Source organism: Neovison vison, chromosome 3 (assembly GCF_020171115.1).
Source record: "Neovison vison isolate M4711 chromosome 3, ASM_NN_V1, whole genome shotgun sequence".
Lineage (NCBI taxonomy): Eukaryota > Metazoa > Chordata > Mammalia > Carnivora > Mustelidae > Neogale > Neogale vison.
This window is the reverse complement of record NC_058093.1, coordinates 33,498,193-33,519,582: the sequence shown is the minus strand read 5'-3', so window position 1 is coordinate 33,519,582 and position 21,390 is coordinate 33,498,193. Positions and strand designations below refer to the sequence as shown.

Here is a 21,390-nt window from a genome sequence, read left to right as displayed (position 1 = left end):
AAGAAGGAAGTCTTGCTATTTGCAATGACATAGTTGGAGCTAGAATGTATTACGCTGAGCAAAATAAGTCAGAGGAAGGCAGATACTGAATGATTTCACTCATATGTAGAATTTAAGGAAAAAAACAGAGGAACATATGGAAAGGGGAAAAAAAGAGAGGGAAGCAAACTGTAAGAGACTTTTAACCATAGAAAACAAACTGAGGGTGCCTGGAGGGAGGGGGTTGAGGGGTGGGCTAGATGAGTGATGGGGATTAAGGGGCCCACTTGTGATGAGCCCTGGGTGTTGTATGTGAGGGATGAATTCTCCTGAAACCAGTATTGCACTGTATATTAGCTAGAATGTAAATGAAAATTTGAAACAAAACCCAAAATACGTGTTAGTCAAGGGAAATTTTGTTAAGTCACTGTTCCTGTTTAGCATGGAAGTCAGGATTTCTTTGTACCAAATAAGAGCTTCGAAGTTAGACCTAGACTTTTCCACACTCTAGATTTGTTTGGAGGGGAAAAGTTACTTAATTCTTCAAGTTTCCTTATTGTTTAGAGGTTACTGCTTTGGGGGATAAAATGTAGAATTTTCTAAAAAGGGTTTTTTTTTTTTTTTAATTTGTTTTATTATTTACCATATAAAAGCTGCTCGGCTTTGAATTATTTACTTTTGTAATGTTTTGAAATGTGAAATTTTCATCATCCTCTGATAAAAGAGCAATAAAATTGGACAAAACGACCAGACAAACTGATGTTGGTTTCTTTGATTTTAGGACTTTGACTCTCCTTACTTTTGCTAAGTATAAAATGGAGGTCTTAGCTGTCGTCATTGCCATGAGGATATGACATCATGTTCTCAACCGACAGTAGCCTTTCTTGGATCCCGATGTGTTTCTAGAATATACGAAGTAGCTTTATCTGCCATTACAGTTCACTGCTAAGAACTTAGAAGAAGTCAAGCAGGGGCACGTTTATCACGAGGCACGGTGTATTGCCTTGTGTCTTTCAGGCCTTGTGGCCCTGAGTCTTTTGGGGTCTTCACTTTCCTGCCTTTCTGCGTCTGATTCCTTCACCCAGCTGTGCCCCTTGCTCACTTCTCCTGGGGGGGGGGTGACATTCTCAAGGTTGTGTCCACATAGCACTTCTAGTCCTTGAGTCCCAGTCCATGGGTCCATGTCTCCTTCTTTTTTTTTTTTTTTTTTTTAACAGACAGAGATCACAAGTAGGCAGAGAGGCAGAGAGAGAGGGGGAAGCAGGCTCCCTGCTGAGCAGAGAGCCCGATGTGGTGCTCGATCCCAGGACCCTGGGACCATGACCTGAGCCGAAGGCAGCGGCTTAACCCACTGAGCCACCCAGGCGCCCCTCCATGTCTCCTTTTTAGCTCTGGGCGTGTGTGGCCCTCTGCAAGGACCTCCTCCAGGCATCAGTTCCCTGACTAGACTCTGGAGCGACAAGCTCCAGACTTCAAGGCCTCACCCGTGGCAGGAGTGTCTCTTGAAGACAGAATCTGCCTCAGAGAAGAACTGTCAGGGAGGGACGACCAGAACCTCTTAGGCTCTGCCTTACTGAAGAGGAGTGGCTGCAGCCTGCTTGGAGATGCCTGGGATTCTAGAGCCTGCGCTCGCCCTGGAGCATCAGTCTGAGGCCTGTGTCATTCCTCAGCCTTGTTAGCTCCTGCTGGGAGTAATTTAACAGATGCATTCGTAGGGAGTGCACAGTCTTCACGTTTATTGATTGATTGATTTTTAAAATTTTATTTACTTAAAAGAGAGAGAGCACAAGTGAGGTGAGGGGCAGAGGGAGAAGCAGACTCTCTGCTGACCTGGGATCCTGACTCGGGGCTTGATCCCAGAATCCTGGGATCAAGACCAGAGCTGAAGGCAGACGCTTAACCGGCTGATCCACCCCAGGGGTCCCCAGTCTTCACATTTAGATAGCTGCCTTGAAGTTGAACAGATAACATCCTTGAGTGCCTGAGGGCTGGTGAAGAGTTGTTTAATAGTTGGCTTGTTCTTCTGCTTACCAAGTAGAAGTTGGGGACCCTGGAGTTCTCCGAGTCTCAGGGCCCCAGGACCTCCCCCTCTCCCCGAAAGGGAGCCAAAGGCCTCAATCGGCTGCTTCACAGGCGTGTTCCCAGCCTAATTACAACAGTTAGATATACCATTTTACATTATGCCCTTTTTTTTTTTTTACAAAAAAATGAACATTTCATAAACATTTTCTCATGGCTTCATAGTCTTTGCAACTATTTTTTTTAAAGATTTTATTTATTTGACAGACAGAAATCACAAGTAGGCAGAGAGGCAGGCAGAGAGAGAGGAGGAAGCAGGCTTCCCGCTGAGCAGAGAGCCCGATGCAGGGCTCCATCCCAGGACCCTGAGATCATGACCTGAGCTGAAGGAAGAGGCTTTAACCCACTGAGCCACCCAGGTGCCCCTTCGCAGCTATTTTTAATGACTGCGTAAGCATACTAATTCAGTAGCTTATCTGAACTCATGATTTTCAGAACTATTTGTAATGGTTATGTCAACTGTTGAATTAATATGACATTAATCCATTTCATTATTTAACATTTTTCCCCAGTTTTTACTCCTTGGAATGATGCTCATAGGAACTTTTTAGTAATGTGTGATTCTTTTTTTCCTATTAAATAATTTCTTCAGACTCACTTGCCAAGCGTGGAATTCCTAAATCACTTTCTGTTGCCATTACTATTAGTAGGAGTGGTAGCAGCCGTATTAGGCAGGGAACGTTTTTCTCAGTATATGGAACAAATTCTGGCCGAAGAGTGAGTTCTGATTTACAGCACTGGTAGAAAATTATGAGAGCCCTAGAAATGGCATTTCTGTTACTGTTTTCACTTGTTCATTTGCTTAGCCCTCCATGGCGATACATTTTAAACACATTTCAGTCAGAAATACTTAAAATAAAAATTTACCATCCAGCTTTGGCTTCTCCTTTATCTGGAAAACAAGCAGATCATCCACCTAGCTGAAGAATGACAGACAGATGAAGTGATGGTCGCGGTGGGCATCCAGCGTGATCATACATGTATCACATTACTGGCTTACATAGAAACAGCTTTTCTCACCTACCCTTGGAAAATACTGCAGCTACATGTAAGCCCAAGGATCTCTAACAAGGAGGGCACAGGAGATCAGTGTAGGTAACAGTAGCATGGAGACCTCTGGAAAAATTTTATGTAGGCTCTGAAAGAAATGACACATTTCCCTTCTAAGTACCTTTGGAAAACTATCAGATTATTGTTTTAAAATAACTTAAAAATAGAGCCTGGCAAAGGTGAACATGTTTCTAAGGTTTTGGTTTTAAGGAAAGACTTTTTTTTCAGACTGGCATGGTCTTAGAATCTCAAAGAAAACCCATCCATTAAAAAAATGGCTAAAATAAGCAGCAAGCAAAGCATAAAAAACGAGTTTAGGTGAGTGGGTGTAAACTTGTCAAAATATTAAAGGAAAAGTTAAGCTGTTATATTTTAATTTAACTCAGAGAGACTGGCTTAGACATTCAGCTAGGCAGAAAATACTGTGGTTTTTAATAGAAATAAAACAATCTGATCTTGATACTTGGTGATTATATAGTCTATTAATAACATACTAGAGTTTTTAATAGTTTTGTCCTGTAAATGTTACTAAACTGTATTATTGTGTTGCTCTCTACTTAGATTTTTACTTCCGGTTTACTGAATAGTAATTTTTTTTTGTCTTTCGAATTTGTTGATTTTTTTTAATAAGCAGCCCAACTTAAGCCTATTACAACCATTTATTACCCAATCAAGAGACATTCTAAACACAATACAAAACAAATTCTTATATTATTTAGTAGAAATTATACAACTTTGTTTAATACGTTGGTTCTGGGTAGAATACTGGAGTGTTAGGTGTTAAACTTAACATTGTTTTGATTTAGTCTTAGAAATGGGAGATTTTAGCATTGTTGTGGAAGGAGGGGAAAGAGCGGGGCTTGAAAAGAGACGGGACAGAATTCCAAGTAAAAGATGTGAATATGGAGAGGTAGAGCGGACTATCAAGGTCAGGTGCCAGTTTTGGAACTTGATTCTCAAGCAAAGATGGTCTTCTCTCAGCCCGGGTGTAATCGATTTTCAAACGAAACATCATGTGAGATAATTTAAGCCTTGCCAGTTTCTGGTGTGTCAGCTGGACGCAGACTAAATTGTAGTACTAATGTTTGTCCTCCAAAGGAAGTAATACTGTGTTCCCAAGATGCTGGTGTCTGGGTAGTTTCTATGTTGACCTTGGGCTATTTTATATATCATTTTAAACTTCATGAAATAAAAATTGGACTTTTCGAGGTTAGGTGACTGGATGGCAGAGGTGACCTTTAGGGTTTCGCTCTCACGGTCAGCTTCTCTGCTACTGAGTTTTGCTCTTCTTCCATGAGGAAGAGAGCATGTGCCACTGAGTCCTCCTTTGAGCTGCCTGTGTGTTTGTGAGGATATGGAATTACAAACTACGAAAATTAAAGGTCCCTTCCTATATGCTTTATTCTTATCTCTCGTTTAATTTTGCATATGAACTTAGACTTTTAGAACTTACTGTCACAATACAGGTACCTTGAAAGAAAGTCTGCCTGGTTATCCTGCCTTGTGAACCTCAACACATAGGAGCTTGTTTAATGGTGCTCAACTGAAGAAACTGGGTTTGGTATTCTTGGTGTCATCAGATAGATGTCCTGTATTAATATTTGCTTGATTGCCAACAGCAGAAGTAACTTAGGCTGACTTAAGCTATTGAGAGTGTTTCTGGTAAGAATGCTGCGGCATCTGCCTCAAAGAACAGCACACTAGGGAAATAGCTCAGTCTAGGGCATGAGGGCCTTTTACCTGGACCCTCTTCAGATTGCTTCTGCTTCTTTTAATAGGTTGACTTCATTCTTTCCCTTTTTCTGATGTGCAGCGTTCTGCATCCAAATTAGAAAACAGTATGTGACCAGAAACAGTCGTTTCAACTATCAGAGATACTGATCTATTTTTCTCTGTCCCTGTTCCCAGTTTCCCCAGGGAGGAGCTGATTGGACCAGCTAGGATCAGACGCCCCATTTCTGGTCTAGCCAGTTGTGACCAGGGGTGGGATGTGGAGAAAGTTGGTAAAGGTTCCATTGTGACCAATCAGCAGTGGCTGGAAGATGGCGTGTTGTACACAAGGCTTCTCCTACGCTGACGCCTGTATCCAGTTCATATACAAAGTAGTCATTTGCCCACTCTGCTACTAGGTCCTTGTATTTATTTGGATGAATGAAGGTCAACATCTAGTCTTTATTGCAATCTAATTATATACAGTAATCTGTATAGATCTGAACTGTAGTTGGGTCAGTCCTGACAAAGCATGTACTCATGAAACCAACTCCCCAGAGCCCTTAGCATTACTCCGAAAGTTGCTGCAATTCCCTTTTGTCTTCCTCCCCTAGAAGCAACACCATTCTGATTTTTATCCTCATGGACTAGTCACACTTGTCTTGAATTCCAAACAAAATGAAGACAGATCGTGTCAACATTTAGACTTACGTATTTTAACTTAAGGTGCGGACATTTAATCAGTGCCAACTGTGTAAGAGAATCTGCGTTGCTCTTAGAAATCCTAGCGTGGTTGTGACGGAGCTAATAGTCGGGGGCCTTGGGATGGGTGGGACCCAGCACAGAAGCAGAGTGAACCTGTGTGGGGAGAGGCAGTGAGCGTCCCCGGCACTGGGAAGAGGAAGGGACCTGGAGCTTTGAGGAGCTTCTGCGAGTGGAGTGGGAAGAGCCCTCGTGTTCCTTATTGTTCTTCTGACATGATAAGCCAGAATATTAAACTTAGGCTATTTTGGTCATTTGTCATTTTCCTGCCTGTGTGCAGGATTTCCTCATCTCCCTGTGCGGGTTCTGATGGAAGGAGAGGCCCAGAGGCCTGGCGTGGGATGACTTCCTCCCCCGGGGCAGGCAGACCAGGAATTATTGGGAACCAGCAGCAGTATGGGCTCTGCACTTCACTCCCGGTTCTCCAGAAGCGTTCTCTTTCTGTTTATGTCTTCTGCTCCCCTCATTTGGCTCAGATGGCTGGCGACCAAGTTCGCATAGTTTGTTTTTTACTAAGAAAAGCAGCAGTTTTCATCGTATATTTTTATATAATAAGATTTTCCATATTATTTAATTACTTGAAATTCTGACTCATCGCTGCCATGTAACTTGCCATATATGGTCATAGATGTGTAGCTAGATATGGGGTGTGTGTGTGTGTGTGATGTGCGTGTGTGCACGGTTTGTATATAAGGTACTGTGTGCTGTACTTGCGGGTGCTACTGTATTTCCCTAATTTGTCCAACTGATTGATGTTATAAGGTCAGTTGAGAAACAGGATTGAAAGTAAAGTAAATAATTATATTTCCCTGGAGCACAAATAGGATGAAGTTGCTAAAGACTGCTCTTCCATTCTTTTCTCTACAGAACCATCCGAGTATGGCTGAAAAGAGACAGTGGTCAGTACTGGCCCAGCATTTACCACACCATGGCCTGTGAGTAGGAGAACCGTTCCACTCGCGGGGAGTATGTCTAATGCCTTTGGTGATGCAGAGTTCAAAGTGCTTGATTAAAAAGTGCTACTAGAGGGCGCCTGAGTGGCTGTCAGTTAAGCATCTGACTTTTGATTTCGGCTCAGGTCTTTATATCGGGGTTGTGAGATCTGCTCAGCAGGGAGTCTGCTTGAGATTCCCTTCTGCTCTCCTGCACCCCCCAACAAAAATAAATAAATGAATAAAATATTTTTTTAAAAAAGTTCTACGAGATTTCAAAATGGGTTTCTTAGTTGCCTAACTGACTCCAACAGACTGTGCTAAGCTGCAGGAAGACTCCTTTTCTTTTGCAAAGGAAGTCAGGTCTGGCAGGCTTACCTAAAGCTGACTTGAGCAAATCTGAAAAACAAGGAGAGGCAGGGGAGGGGCGTGCCTCACCGCCCCCAGGTTTTCCTTTGTTTTTGTTTTCCCAGCCTGTGTTCAGAATGACTGTGTGCTTGGAAGTGGCCGAGCCTGGCACTAAAAAAGAGCTGTGTACTCCCATGCCCTCATAACCCGCCTTCTGCTCACCCTTTTCACAAACTTCCGGGTACTACTGAGAGATTGTGTCCGAAGTATAATCCATTCTGCATGGAGAATTTTCTCAATAGTTCAGTAGGTTCACAAAATAAATACAGAAGATAAAGCCTTTGCACTGCGATTTTAAAAGAGCCCTGAGAGGCAGTGACATAAAATTACACCGAAGTTCCAGCCCTTCCTGCGGATGTGAGCAGCCTTGCCATCCATCCCTGCCCCTCCTTCTCTTCCTCCTTTCTTGGAAAGAAAGCCCTGGGCAGAGGCCTGGATGCCCCTGGGCCCACTCTGGGGTTGGGTTCTGCTATCCCAAATGGCCACATGGAAGGCATCTTCGCTGCTCACTCCCCCGTGTGATGTTGGTCCTTAATGAGGAATTTTCCTCCGTTAATGGTTTCGGTGTTCAGAAGACCCCTGAGGAAGAGAAAGGATTTGGGGCCTGCTTGATGCTTTGTTCTTCTGAAGGCTGTGGTCAGATCCTCCGAGGAAGAGCTCTTGCCGTTGTTTGCAGACACTGTGGACAGTGTTCCCAGCTTTCTCAAGAGTTCATTCCAGAGGCAGTAGAGTGTGTTACAAACACAGAACAGCCAGTTCTTCAGCAAGTTCCGAGGAGTCCGTCTGGGTCGTCCTTCGGAGCCCTCCTTTCTCAGCCGGCACGCTCTCCTTCCTGCATCTGACCCGGGGCGCGCACTGTTCGGCTCCTGTGGTCACGATCAGAAAAAATCAGAAGTCGATCAGGAGTTTGATTTTTCCTGCCTTCCCGGGACAACTTGGGCAGGCTGCGCACCTCTGTCTTGGTCATTCTGCCACGAATGTGAAGACTTTGTGGGCTGCTGCTGTAACGATAACTGTTGCAAAGGGAGATGCAGAATTCTACAGTATGGCCCCTCTGAGAAGACCCCCTGAAAGCCCAATCACAACTTACTGTGCCAAGCAGTAGCACTTCCTGCCCACGTCCACGTGGACTGCGGCTGCGTGACCTTGCTAACTCTCAATGACGATGACCCTACGTCTCAGTATGTGCACTCATAGAGCCCGTTGGACAGACTTTCAAATCAGAGTTTGATTGTTTCGGACCAGGGCAGAGCATCTCTCAGACTGAAAAGCCCTTCCGTTCAGCGGCCCGGGGAAGCATCTCACAGCTGGAAAGGAAGTGCTACCAGTGCTGGGGAATGTTCTGTCATCTTTGTGAACAGTCTTGTTAACACTGCTGCTCTTATTCCTCCTTCCCCTCCATTCCTCCGCAATTCGCATTTTGGGCATAGCTTCATGTCCTTGCATCCTCGACCTTGGAGTTCAGGCTTCCTGGAATAGAGACGGAGATGGATTTTGTCCTATGTTCAGTTCACTTCCTCCTCGGTTTATATTTATCCCCGAGAGTTCGTACAGCTTTGTACTTGCTGTCTCCGAATTTAGCAGAAGTGTGCACTCTTCCTTGGCTTTTAGGTCTTGGGCTTATGGCTTTGGCTGTCTCAGTTGCCGTCCCTTGCTAACTTGGTTTAAATGCTCCCCCGCCCCCGCCAGCCAAAGCAGCTCCCCGAATGCTGTGTCTGGAAGGACCAGCAACAACTGGAAAGAACAGGCATAGCGTCTCTGTGAGTGGCCGACTCCCATATGTTTGCACCTAAACATATTCAGCTTATGGCTTCCAGATGCTTCCCTACTGCGCCTTACACTTCCATCTGGAACTGCATCACTGCTGGGACTGTACGAACGCCTCCAGCAGAGAACAGGGTGAATGAATGATGAGGAGCGACTGCTTTACAGGGACTTCTAATTGAAGATGAGTTCAAAATATGCAAAGTGACCTGTTCTAAAAACTATCTGCAGATTATCCAGTTGAGGACATTTTAGTGACAGTCCACCTTTATCTTGTGGTCTAACAGAATGATCATTAAGCCAATCCTTAGTGTACTGCTCTGTGCAATTGAGTTTTTTCATAATTTTACTTCTTATAACAAAAATAAATTTCAGAATATGCTTTAGCTGAAAAAAAATGGTAACCCCTAGTTTCTGTCATCTACTGTATGACTCCTGCCTATTTTTTATAATACCATTTTTATGAAATCACACAGCTCTACAAGGTAGATGATTTTTTCACCATTTGGTGAGTGAGGAAACTGATGCCAGAGGTTGAGTCAGTTGCTTGTGGTGGGAATTCCATCCATGCCCATCAGAGTCCAGAACTGTGCTGCCTGCCAGAAAAGGGTCGACCTGTAAATATCTAGACGTTGTGGGCCAAACAGCCTCTTTGGCAACCACTCAACTCTGCCATCATAGCGTGAAAGCAACCATAAACAGTACATAAACGAAGGAGCCTGGCTGTATTCCAAAAAAACAGAAATAACCTTTATTTATGAAACTCGAATTTTAAGCTTATGATTTTGGATTGCAATGATGCTTTTTTAAAAGGTCACTGATTTGAAAGATGATGTGTGTTTTGTGTGTTTATACAACTATGAATATCTAATTTTTTTTTTAATGAATACCACTTATCTCATTAGAAGCTTCCCTTCTAGGGAAAAATGCCAGGACATCTTTGGATACACAGCACATAAATTAGGGAAGCTTTTTCTTCCCCCCACAATGTGAGAATTCTCTAGCCTCATAAAACTACTCAGCACATTGTAAATTTTACACAAGAGGCTATTACATATTTATGTATAGTTTGTTATAGGGTTGGACATAAAAAGAATTGAAGAGAAGCTTAAAACTAAAGCATTAAGATTTTGTACCAACCTAAAAGTAAGCAAAATGGTGACAATGAATCAGAAATCACCAATGCATGTTTATTTGCCAAAAATAATTTTATTATTATTATTTTCTAAAAGAATTTATTTATTTATTCATGAGAATCAGAGAGAGAGAGAGGTGGAGGCAGAGGGAGAAGCAGCTCCCCCCTGAGCAGGGAGCCCGATGCGGGGCTCAATCCCAGGAACCTGGGATCATGACTTGAGCCGAAGGCAGACGCTTCACCAACTGAGCCAGCCAGGCCCCCCCCAAAAGATATTTTCATGATAGTTATTAAAGAGTACTTTAGGGGCACCTGGGTGGCTTAGTGTGCTAAAGCCTCTGACTTTGGCTCAGGACATGATCCCAGGGTCCTAGGATGGAGTCCCACATCGGGTTCTCTGCTCAGTGGGGAGCCTGCTTCCCCCCACCTTTCTCTCTGCCTACTTGTGAGCTCTGTCAAATAAATAAATAAAATCTTTTAAAAAAATATCTTTATTTTTATCTTTTAAAAAAATAAAAATAAAGAGTACTTTCTATGACAAAGATACTTACAAAGATACTTACACCTTTGTGGTTATAATTCTTAAACTTGATCATTCTTTTTTAGAGAGAAAAAGAAAGGCAGAGGGAGAGGGAGAGAAAGAATCTTAAGCAGGCTCCACACCCATTGTGGAGTCCCCCACGGGGCTTTATCTCATGACCCGAGATCATGACCTGAGTTGAAATCAAGAGTTGGACGCTTAACCTCCTGAGCCACCCAGACACTGATTCTTTTTTTTTTTTTTTTTTTAAAGATTTTATTTATTTATTTGACAGAGAGATCACAAGTAGGCAGAAAGGCAGGCAGAGAGAGAGGAGGAAGCAGGCTTCCTGAAGCAGAAGCCTGATGCGGGACTCGATCCCAGGACCCTGAGATCATGACCTGAGCCGAAGGCAGTGGCTTAACCCACTGAGCCACCCAGGCGCCCGACACTGATTCTTTATAGGCTCCCGCTTCGGTGTGGTGGGTGAGGGGTACAGGCTTCAGTCACGTGTAATTGCTTCGTGTGCAGACAGCTGCAGCTCCTCCCTCCCAGTGGGGTAGTTCTCTGAATGCACCTGAAAAAAGTCTCTTCCCGTGATCTGATCATGCAGCTCACCGTGTTTTTGCCTCCAGGTGCAGTGGAGCATTGTAGTTTACCTTCATCCTTCAGTAGAAAATGTCAGCCCTTTGTAGAGAGAAAACTTTAACCTGTTTTCAAGTGGTCATGTCACTTACAAGCCTTTTTTTGTTGTACTTTTTTATAAGAAGTGTTACCTTAAAGTAAACTCAGGTTTGTTTCACGGTATGTATTCCCTCGCGGTTTTCCTGTGGTCAGTTAAACTTCTTTAGGCTGAAATGAACCCAGATATTTCTTTTTCCACATGTTCCATTTTCCAAATCACTTCAATCTGATTTTGAGCAGAAGGAGATGTCGAGTTTTTCCTTTCTGAAACTCATTCTCTGGCCCAAGCTTTCTGGAAGAAAGACAGGTAGAACCTGGAAGGGGATATGGACGTGGGAAGAAGCAGGTGCTGTCCCAGGCACTTAACACTGCTGCGGACAAAGAACATGTGTATACTTACATGTACACCTCACATGTACACCTCACATGTACACCTCACTTCCTACACACTGAGGTTGTAGGGGAGCCTTTCTTGACCCTTTAAGAGCGCACATAATCCCAAAGTGGCTTGCCCCACTTGCTCCCATGTACAGTGAGATAGGAATTCTGGTGCTGGGAAGCCCTTTTCCACAGATCCAGCCTCTCTGTAACCACTCTGTTATGGGGAAGGCGGCATGGGGCCAGGTTGGCCTGCTGAGTTTGGGTAACAGGTTCCTCACTCTGAGCACTGGCCCCCCAACTCTTGCAGCCTCCAGGTAGGAGTTTCAACCAGATGAAGCTTCATGCTGGCTTGCTGCCCTCAAAGTCAGAAAAATAATGTAGAAGATTTTTTGAATTGGTATTTTAAACTAAAACAACAGAAAGAACTTGAATAACATATTCCATTTACATCATTATTTTCTCTAGAACAGTCTTACCCTCTTGTTTTAAATGTAAATTATATAGTAATGTATTTTAAACAATGACTCAGAATGCCTAGCTTTGCTCGTAACACGGTCTCTGTCTTTCCGGCAGCTCCTTGCTCTGCTCTGGCTTACCACCACGACAGCAGACGGGTGTTTGTGGGTCAGGACAACGGAGCCGTAATGGTAGGTCGCTTGCAGAGCGCTCTCGTTCTACTGACCCCCCTGTGTTCACGCCTGTGGACATTTTTAATAAAGAACAGTGAATGCCTGATTGTTTGGCATAACAAAATGTTTAATTCAGTATAGATATGAGGCCGAAAAAGGGATTAATTTTCATTTGTACTTATTTTTACACAAGTCATGGAGTTCAGAATGCTTGGTACTCAGCCTTCATACACTGAATATATGGTCTGCAGCAGCCCTGTCCTTGAACTACAGGGAAGCAGGGCAGGCACAGTGGAGAGCCTGTGGGTGCTGGTGTGTTTGTGTGTGTGGGTATGTGTGTGTGTGTAAGTATAAGCAACAACGGAGGGGGACGAGAACAAGGTCAGTGACTAGTTATCCAGCCGACAATTCCTATAACTCTTTAAGGCAGTGCTTCTCAAGCTAACCCTGGCGAAGGACCAGATAGTTAAAAATTCAGTTTATTATAGATTGATAGATATTTTTGTAGGTCTAGATTGATAGATATTTTGTAGGTCTAATCGTATGAGACCGAAAAAAGAGGCAGGTCACTCCACATTGCTGGGTGGCAGTTTTAATGAGCAGGGTTGCTTATGTACAAGGCTTGTCTTGGGTGGCTGCAAGATGAGTAAATCTCTGTCCCCACTCACCAGAGTCTTAAAAGTTTATGTAGAGGCCTGAGCTGGGTTCAGTCTTGTATATCATCCTGATGGTCCTAAACCACATCGCTATCCAGTCTCTGCGCTTGGGACAGCCTCTGGAATGGGGAAGGCAGTGGGACATACATGCATACATACAAAGACGGGGAAGCGATGAGGAGCCTCAGACAACTGACTGCCAGGGCCTGGCTGGTGGTCATGCCCGCTGGCGGTCATCACCTCTCTCAAAAGCGAGCCTTAGGGTCAGGTGCAGTAGGGAGTCCCTGCATGAGGGAGACATTGAGGAGCATTAAGCAGGGGAGGATAGAATGGTTGGGTTTCTGGTTTTTTGAGCTTTCTGTGCCACTGTGTGGATTCTGAGGGGACAAGGCTGAAACTGAGGCATCCCAGTTAAGAGTCTGTTTCAGGACCCCAGGGTGACACTGAAATGCTGGGGTAGCACTGGAGAAGAGGTGTTGGCTTTGACAGCTATCTGGGTGGCAGACTTGATGTCTCGTTGGATGTGGGTATTTTATAGAGAATGGGGTGAAGGTGGCTTCCAGATTTTTAGCCAGCATGATGGTGGTGAGTAGTCAGCTACGCTCTAAGACAGGAAAGATGTGATGTAGAGGGAAAAGTGATGAGGTGAGTACTATAGTTGGGTACATCGATGTAAACCTCAGGGTTTGGTCTGGAGAGTAGGGTTGGGAGTTCTCTGACATAGGTGTCAGTGGGAACTACAGCAGTGACTGGCCTCAACTAGGGAGAGCAGGTAGACTGAGAAGAGCACAGAGTCAAGGTCATATTCCCTGGGAATACCAGTATTTAAGGGAAATTCAGAGACCGGGAGCCCATGAGGGAGACAGGCAGAAGGGGCAAAGTGGGAGGAGAGCCAGCCAGGACACTGTGACCGTGGAAGCCAGAGAGACTGATTTTCATGCAGGGGTGAGTCACAGAGCCAGGTGCAGTGGGGAGAGGATGAGGTCAGGCCTGGAAAATGACCTTGGGAAGCAGCAGTTAGCAGCTGGTGCTGAGCAAGGGAAGCCCTTTCCGTGCCGTATGCCGTGTGCCATGGTGGGTCATCAGTGTGGGCTGATTTTTAGAGAAGGATCAGAGGAAAGCCGTAGAACTTCTAAAAGTGTTTTGTTGTGTCTACTTGTTTTGTTTCTAGAGTTAAAGGCTAAGAAGCCTTGAGTGTGTGTTTAAGGGCCAGGAAGGAAAAAGCCAGTGGAAAGGATGGGCTCTCTGCCCAAGCAGTTCACTCAGCAGTAGGCAGATGGCGAGGGCGGCAGGGTTGGGCTCTCCCAGGTCTTTGCCATCAGCTGGGGACTGCTATGAATACCGTAGTAGGAGTAGATGTCAGTGTTCGCGGATTCCTCCTTCTGGAAGTTTTATAGGTATATCATGGTGGTGTGCAGACACGTTTATAACCAGAAACCATAAAGCACAAATAGTTTCTCCAATGGTTGCACTTTGTCTCTCTAGGGATGCTTTTTGTCGCTCCCAGTTCAAGGGTAGACTCTGTGATTGTAGAACAGCGTATAAAAACTCACAGCTGTTCAGTGCAAAGGGGCAGTGCGAACCCAGTGTGATCATTTGTTAACAATTGATCTATCGATTTTCCACCCAATACAGATCAGTACAAATGTACAATGATCTATATAATAATACATTCATACTGTCCCCAGTGTGTATGTATGTATATATCTGTGTAAATGTACACACACAATATACTGTATATATTAATGCATACATATACACATACTTACATATACTTACACATTTTTGTACTTCGCAATATCAAGATGGAGAGCAAGGAATCAGTATTCCTGTGTGTGTGTGTGTGTGTGTATAACAGTTCCTAATGCCCATGTTCCTTAGCGTCTTAAGAACTTTTCAGTTAACATTGATCAATAGAATTCTTAGTGTTTTTTCTTTAGAGTTTTGTCTTCTTGGTTTTACGTTGAAGCTGATTTTTTCATTAAAAAAGCATATACTTTTATTTTTTCCTACTTATAAAGTATTACATACTTTATTGCCAAATACTTGTATTTGAAAAATACAAGAATATTAAAAGAAGCAAGCCACTCACAGTCTCTGAATTTCCCTTTTTTGTGTGTGTTCTCTATGGCATGTGTATAATTTCCCCCTTACGTTGCTGAGGTTCCCAATGCCTTATTTTCACTGCAGCTGAGAATTCTCTTAACGGACCTTTGCAGTTTTGCTTCATGTGTGTCATCCTGGGAATACTCAGTGTAGCCAAGAGAGCAGAATTAGCAAGATGCCTCCTTTGCAGTAGAGGGAGAGGGACCACAAAGCTTGCACTTGTGGAGGAAGAACTGAATGAAAACGCCATGCTGATGGGCAACACCTTTCTTCGGTCTGGCCCCCAACAGAGATCATGGCCTGAGGACAGGTCTGAAGAAGGAAGCAATTCCCTATTATTCTGTTACAGCTAATCTTGAGTCCCTACTCTGGTGATAGCTAGTCTTAGATTTTACTTTGTTTTGAAAGTTAAGTTCTTGTGTTTAAAACCGTAACTGTGTTCTTACTGCATATGTTTACTTTTAGGAATTTCATGTTTCTGAGGATTTTAATAAAATGAACTTTATCAAGACCTACCCAGGTAATTATAATACAAATACTTGCATACACATGCGTATAGTTAGACACAAAACGAGAGCTCTGTCTCTTGTGATCAGAATTAGGTTTTCACATTAACTTTGTAGATGTGTTTCCCCCAATTATAGAGGATGCTGTCAACTCTTCAGGGTTATTTACCATCCTTTACCTGCTTATCAGTGTTTAAATTTGCATTTACCAGTCCATTGGGTGCATTATCAGATTTAATTTAACCATTCTTCTATTTTTGAGCTTATGTATTGCTTCCGTTTTTTGATAACACACACTAATATATATGACAATGTGTGTGTGTCTGTGTGTGTGTATATGTGTGAGTGTATATTTCATATATACATACATAGTGTGTGCGTGTCCTTGACTCTGACTCTAATCCTGTAACTCTGACTCTAATCCTGGTTGCTTCTATTTAAGACAAATTCCTAAAAATGGAGTAACTGGGTTGAACATTAAAAAGTGTTTTAATGCTCCAGATTTATTTTGCAGTCTTCTCCCCGCATTAGCGTAAGCTTTTACAGGCCCATGAGTGGTGGTTGAGAGTATTAGCTCATCCAGCCTGTGCATCATTGCTCTTACAAATGTTTTTTGCCTGTTTAATGATCAAAATAGTTCTCAATTTATAAATTATTTAAGCTTTACTTAATGGCGATCATTTGTTAGGTTTGATGAATGTCTGTTCATGATTTTACCCCTGTACTCACAGAGTTATAGTATTTCCTAATTAATTTATAAGAAAGTGTCCCTCGGTTCTTCCAAAACAACCTGTACAACTGAAAGCAAGGTCAGAAGTTTCTCTGTTTAGCCTCTGACTTCATTCATCAGACTGGGCATTTATTAAACACTTGCTGCATGCCAGGTCCTACAGTAGATGAAGTAGACTGACAGGTTACTGTCCCAGTGTGGCTTACAGTCAGCTGGAAATGTAACATTTCAGGAGTAATAGAATACTTTCCTCATTCTCATCTATTATTTTGGAATACAGTACTCTATAAGTACTTTGTTTTTATAAATAATAAAAAGTTACACAAGCAGAAATGATTCCAGAAACAAAATGCTTACACTATTTTTTTTTTAATTTCAGAAAATTTAAGTTCTCTTGTTTACAGTTCTGGTGTTTTCTTTTTCTTTTCTTTTTTTAAGATTTATTTATTTCAGAGCAGTGCCTGAGCAGGGTTTGGGGCCATGGGGTGGGGCGTGCCGAGGGAGAGAAGCAGACCTCTCACTTCCCCAACCTGGGCTCCATCTCACTACCCTGAGATCACGACCTGAGCCAAGACCAAGAGTCAGTCGCCTACCAAGACCAAGAGTCAGTCACTTAACCAACTGAGCCACCCAAGCGCCCTTACAATGCCAGTGTTTTCTAAAAGGTCAAAGTACTGAAGTGATAGGCTATAGAAACACATTGCTCCTTTAAGAAAATACCACCTCCTTCCATATGGTCCTTATTGATAGTACTAGCAAAGTAAAAATGCTCTCGAGTACAGAAAAGGGGGAAAAAAGGTCTGCTCTTTGATGCGTTATTGGAATCCCCCTTGAGCATCAGTCTTTAGTAACCTGCAGCTCACGATTGTTTATCAGGTGGGGAGACAGGGTGGCTGGGCCGTGGAAAGCCTGTTGGTGAGGTGGGGTAGGGCAGTTATCTGAACGCTGCTCTTAGCGCACAGGTGTTTCCCTGGTATTCCTGTTCAGACTGAATCTCCCGGCTGAACAGCTGGAGAAGGGGGGGCTTGGTTCTGATCCAGAAGGTCCTGTTTCTTCGAGAAGGGTGCTGACTTCCCTTTCTGTCCCCACAGCTCATCAGAACCGGGTGTCTGCGATCATCTTCAGCCTGGCCGCCGAGTGGGTCATCAGCACTGGCCACGACAAGTGTGTCAGCTGGATGTGCACCCGCAGCGGCAACATGCTGGGGAGGCATTTCTTCACCTCCTGGGCTTCGTGCTTACAGTATCCTTCCAGGGGCTGGACCTCCTCGTGCCCAGCACCTCCTCGGCTCAGTAGTTGGCTTTGAGTATGCTCATAACCTGTCCGTTGAGACTCAAAGACCGAGTGACTCCTGTGCATTTCACTTGAAATGCAAGACTTCCCGTATCCGCTTTTCTTCAGTATAAAATTGGTGTATTAAAAATAACAATTAGGTGAATTACTGTTCTTATTGGGAGGTACTATCCATTCTTAATACAAAATCTTGGAAACCTAAACCTCATTAATGCAAACCCTCACCCCCTTATTTCTTTGTATTTCAAGGTAAAAGAAAAGACTTTTTTGTTGAATAAAGATAGAAAGGAACCGACTTTTATTTGCATATTGGCAGGTCTTGAAAGAGAATATAGTAAGGATTTGTGACCCTGGAGTTCATTAACGGGCTTATAGGAGTTTCATAGTTTGTGTGAATGTGTGGAGAGGGTTCGTAATCCTTTCCATATTCTCAGAAGTGCCTCAGGATCCCCAGAATGTTAATAAATTGCTGCTTTCACAGTTTTCTACCACTGTATGGAATTTGTTTCGTGTAGAATTTGCCCTTGCTAGGGACTTCTCATGGTAGCTATGTATCTTAGTGACAGCAAGATCAAGGCTGTCAACAGGCGGATGCCCCACAGTAGTTTCTTTTAGAGTTGGATGTCTGGCATAGTAAATTCTTCTTTTTTTTTTTTTTCATTGAAAACCTCTATAAAAAAATGTTTGCTACAAATCAATGCACAGCATGAGATATTTAAAGTAAGCATTAAAGCAGAATCAAATAAGGGAAATCAGAATCAGAATCAAATAAGGGAAAAATACTCAGATATTTAATTTGCTAATTAAGTGTTTCTGTTATGTGCTGGGCTTTTCATATGGACTGATAGAAAATGGCACAGAATCACAGAGTCATGGCCCAGCCTGTGTTGCTCCTTTTGACCTGTGTTTTGGAATCAAAGCAGCGGTTATCCTGATGTGTTTACACTGCCATTGGTCATAAAGGTCTATCTATGCCCATTAAGTGACTTAGAAAGTAATGAGTTGTTATCAATAGTTAGTATATTTTTCAAATTTAAATTTACCACTGTCCCAAATAGCTGTCTTTTGGATGATTAAACTCTCCACAGCAATTTAAAATAAACCATGCTTTTCATTTAAAGCTGCATCATCTAGGCCAAAGAAAGATGGGTGCGCATGTCCTATTTGCTGTCAGTTTTACATTACCTCCAGAGATCGTTCACAAAAAGCAGTTTTGTTCCAATTCTTTTTTGCTGTTTTCGCTGTTATTCTACTTTTTTAAACTCTGTTATAATTCGATTATAATTACTTGTTTTCATGTCTCACTTCTCTGTCACTCCTTAACCTTTTTTACTCCTAATTCCTAGGGCATTGATTACAATAGTTGTAGGTACTCCATGAATTCTTGTTAAATGAACGAATGTTAATTTTCCCAAGAAAATTTACCAGCTTGAAAGCTCGTTTTCTTAATATGTACATAATGCCTGAATTTCAGTTGGGTACTTCCTGTCTCATAGTTTTATGCTTAGGTCTTTAAAATGCACATTTTTCTGTTTTATGACTTCTAGATGAATTGTGTTGCATATCCTTGACTGCTTCTCCACAGATACGATTTTGATACTCAGTATGCTTTTGTTGGTGATTATTCCGGACAGATCACACTTCTGAAGCTGGAACAGAGCTCCTGTTCAGTCATTACGACCCTCAAAGGTCATGAAGGTAGGCTTTGTGATCACCCACAGGTTTTTCTCCTAATTTGGGCATCCAGACTCAGTTCTCAGCCCTGCAGCTTGGTGAATGATCCACTCTTCTGACCTGTCAGTTTCAGTTGATTGACCAGATGTGGGATTTGGATCTGAAAGACTGAAAGCGAAGTGAAGATAGGGTGTTGAGCTGGGTTTCATGTCATCAAAATCCTTTCCAGATTGCTCATGGGGGTAATACTTTCTCTTTGTTTGCCTTTTTAAGTTATTTTCAGAAGGGCTTTGAAAATTTCTTGTAAGTGGTGAGAACTTTAGAAGATTTTTTTGAGGTGGGGTTCGGTTTCTGGGATACCGAACAAGACCTGATAGAGCAATACAATTAGGAGAAATGTCTAGGCTGGTTCTGCCTCTGCTCAGTTAGGGACTGAGGGGAAAGAATGGGTGGAATTTTACTCTTTTTCCAGCGCAGTTGGCCAGGTTCTGTGGAAGGGTTTTAAAACTCATTTGGCTGTATTGGGTAACAAATTAGAAGTTTTGCCACTGTTTGGTTTAGATTAAAGAAATGGGGATTTGTTCAAAAAGTTAGTGATGAACTTGTTTTTGAAAACAGTGTTTTTAGTATAACAAGTTGAATGTACTCTGTGCTTCCTAGCTGATCTATTTGGGTGAAATCGAGTGTGTCAGATCAGGGACCTTTTTGAGCAAAGGGGAGAGAGGAGAACAGCAAGTTAGAATGTATTTGGGCAGGAAAGCATAGCCCCTAAGGAAACCACTTGTGTTTATGACTAATGGTCTCATGATCCCCAGGCTCACGAGTATTCTCTGTGTTGCTAAGGACAGACCGGGTTCTGGTAACTGCTTCATGGTGTTTATAGCAAAGCCCCATGTTTATCTGCTCTAAGGCCTCTCACTGAAGTGTATGGGCACAGGCTTAAATTTATGCATAATTGTTCCCTGAAGCCAGTTTTGCAGAACACTTTTCTTTTCACTTCCATTAAGTTTCTGTGAGAAACTAGTTACTGTTGTTTGCTTTTGAATATGACTTCATCAGTTTTCTCTATAACCACCAAAAATATTATTAACTTGTGTGATGGATTCTGTTTTTTTAAGTTTATTAATAATTTTTCAAGATAGGCAGTCATCAGTAGAATAATGAAGAGAAATCTGTTGAGAGAGAAATAGATTAGAGAGCTGTAGAAAGAGAATTTCCCAAGGATATTGAATCTGATAAGTTCACCCAACAGAGAATGTGAATTGTGAAGTTTGGACTTACTTACCTAAATTCTCTGGCATAATTGTGTGGTATACCTACAGACTATTTTTTTTCTGAGACCCTCAATTTAATTTTCTTAAACATGCATCATAAGGTAAAACACCTGCAAGGTTGGAGACCTGGAATAATCTAGATTTTTAGATTACCCAGGTTGACCACAATAATCTTCACCGTCTTTTCTCATTAAATAGCGTTAGGTTTTTATATATATACATATATATGTGTGTATATATATATGTATATGGCTATTGTATAATTTTTTTTTGATACAGAATGAAAAATATTTCTTTGAAAATCTTTGTGTCCAAAGTAGTTTGATGTCCAACCAAAGATCATTATCTTACAAGTCTGGGGGATGGATGTGCTCTGTCTTCTCAGCGACTCATGATAAAGTGTTGAATGACTTTTCACACAGCAAAGAGACGTTTTGACCTCAGGGCTCAGTTGGTCCTTTTTAAGTCCAGCTGTGCAGCTGGAAGGCTGTACCTAACCTCGCCCTCTCTCTGCCCTGTAGGAAGCATCGCCTGCCTCTGGTGGGACCCTATTCAGCGGTTACTCTTCTCAGGAGCCTCTGACAACAGCATCATCATGTGGGACATCGGGGGACGGAAAGGCCGCACGCTCTTGCTGCAAGGCCATCAGTGCGTGACTGTTTGTGGGGGTGGGGACAGAATCAGAGTCTGCGGGGGCGGGAGGGCAGCATTCATAGTCTGCTCCTGCTTTCTCAAACCCCATCTGTTAAGACAGCCATTTACTGGGGCTCACTTTTAACTGCTCTTCTGTGAGTCCTGACTGACTGATGTTGTAGAACAAAAATAGGGCCCAGGGTCTTCTTCCTTCTTAGTCCAAAGAGCACTTGCCACCTGCCTCTCCCGAGGAGTCACCCTGTTGAACTACCTGCTGGGGGGGCTGTTGAGGAGGTTCCGGTGAGACTTGGACCGTCGAAGATGGTGTGGAATGCCGTGCTGAGCCTGTCTCGAACTGGAGGCCCGATTTGTTCTTTTATTCTGAAATGTCACATGTGGGTGTGGTTTGACACAGTCAGCTGAGCTAGGACAGTATAATACCCAGGCTCTTGCCTTCTGGTTTTGAGAGGGAAGGGGCACTGGCC

The 21,390-nt window shown here is 42.9% G+C and overlaps 1 protein-coding gene across 2 annotated transcripts in view; it reads left to right on the top strand.

Annotated features, from left to right (window-relative positions):
* WDFY1 (WD repeat and FYVE domain containing 1) overlaps positions 1-21,390 on the top strand; it is a 43,493-nt gene that overhangs the window by 8,727 nt on the left and 13,376 nt on the right. The window contains exons 2-7 of one of the 2 annotated variants that reach the window (XM_044241699.1): positions 6,448-6,515; positions 11,978-12,051; positions 15,261-15,315; positions 17,123-17,273; positions 18,910-19,022; positions 20,794-20,920. In XM_044241699.1, the coding sequence (XP_044097634.1) occupies positions 6,448-6,515; positions 11,978-12,051; positions 15,261-15,315; positions 17,123-17,273; positions 18,910-19,022; positions 20,794-20,920 (588 nt within the window). The remainder of the gene's footprint in view (positions 1-6,447; positions 6,516-11,977; positions 12,052-15,260; positions 15,316-17,122; positions 17,274-18,909; positions 19,023-20,793; positions 20,921-21,390) is intronic. The other variant, XM_044241700.1, reaches the window with a different exon arrangement.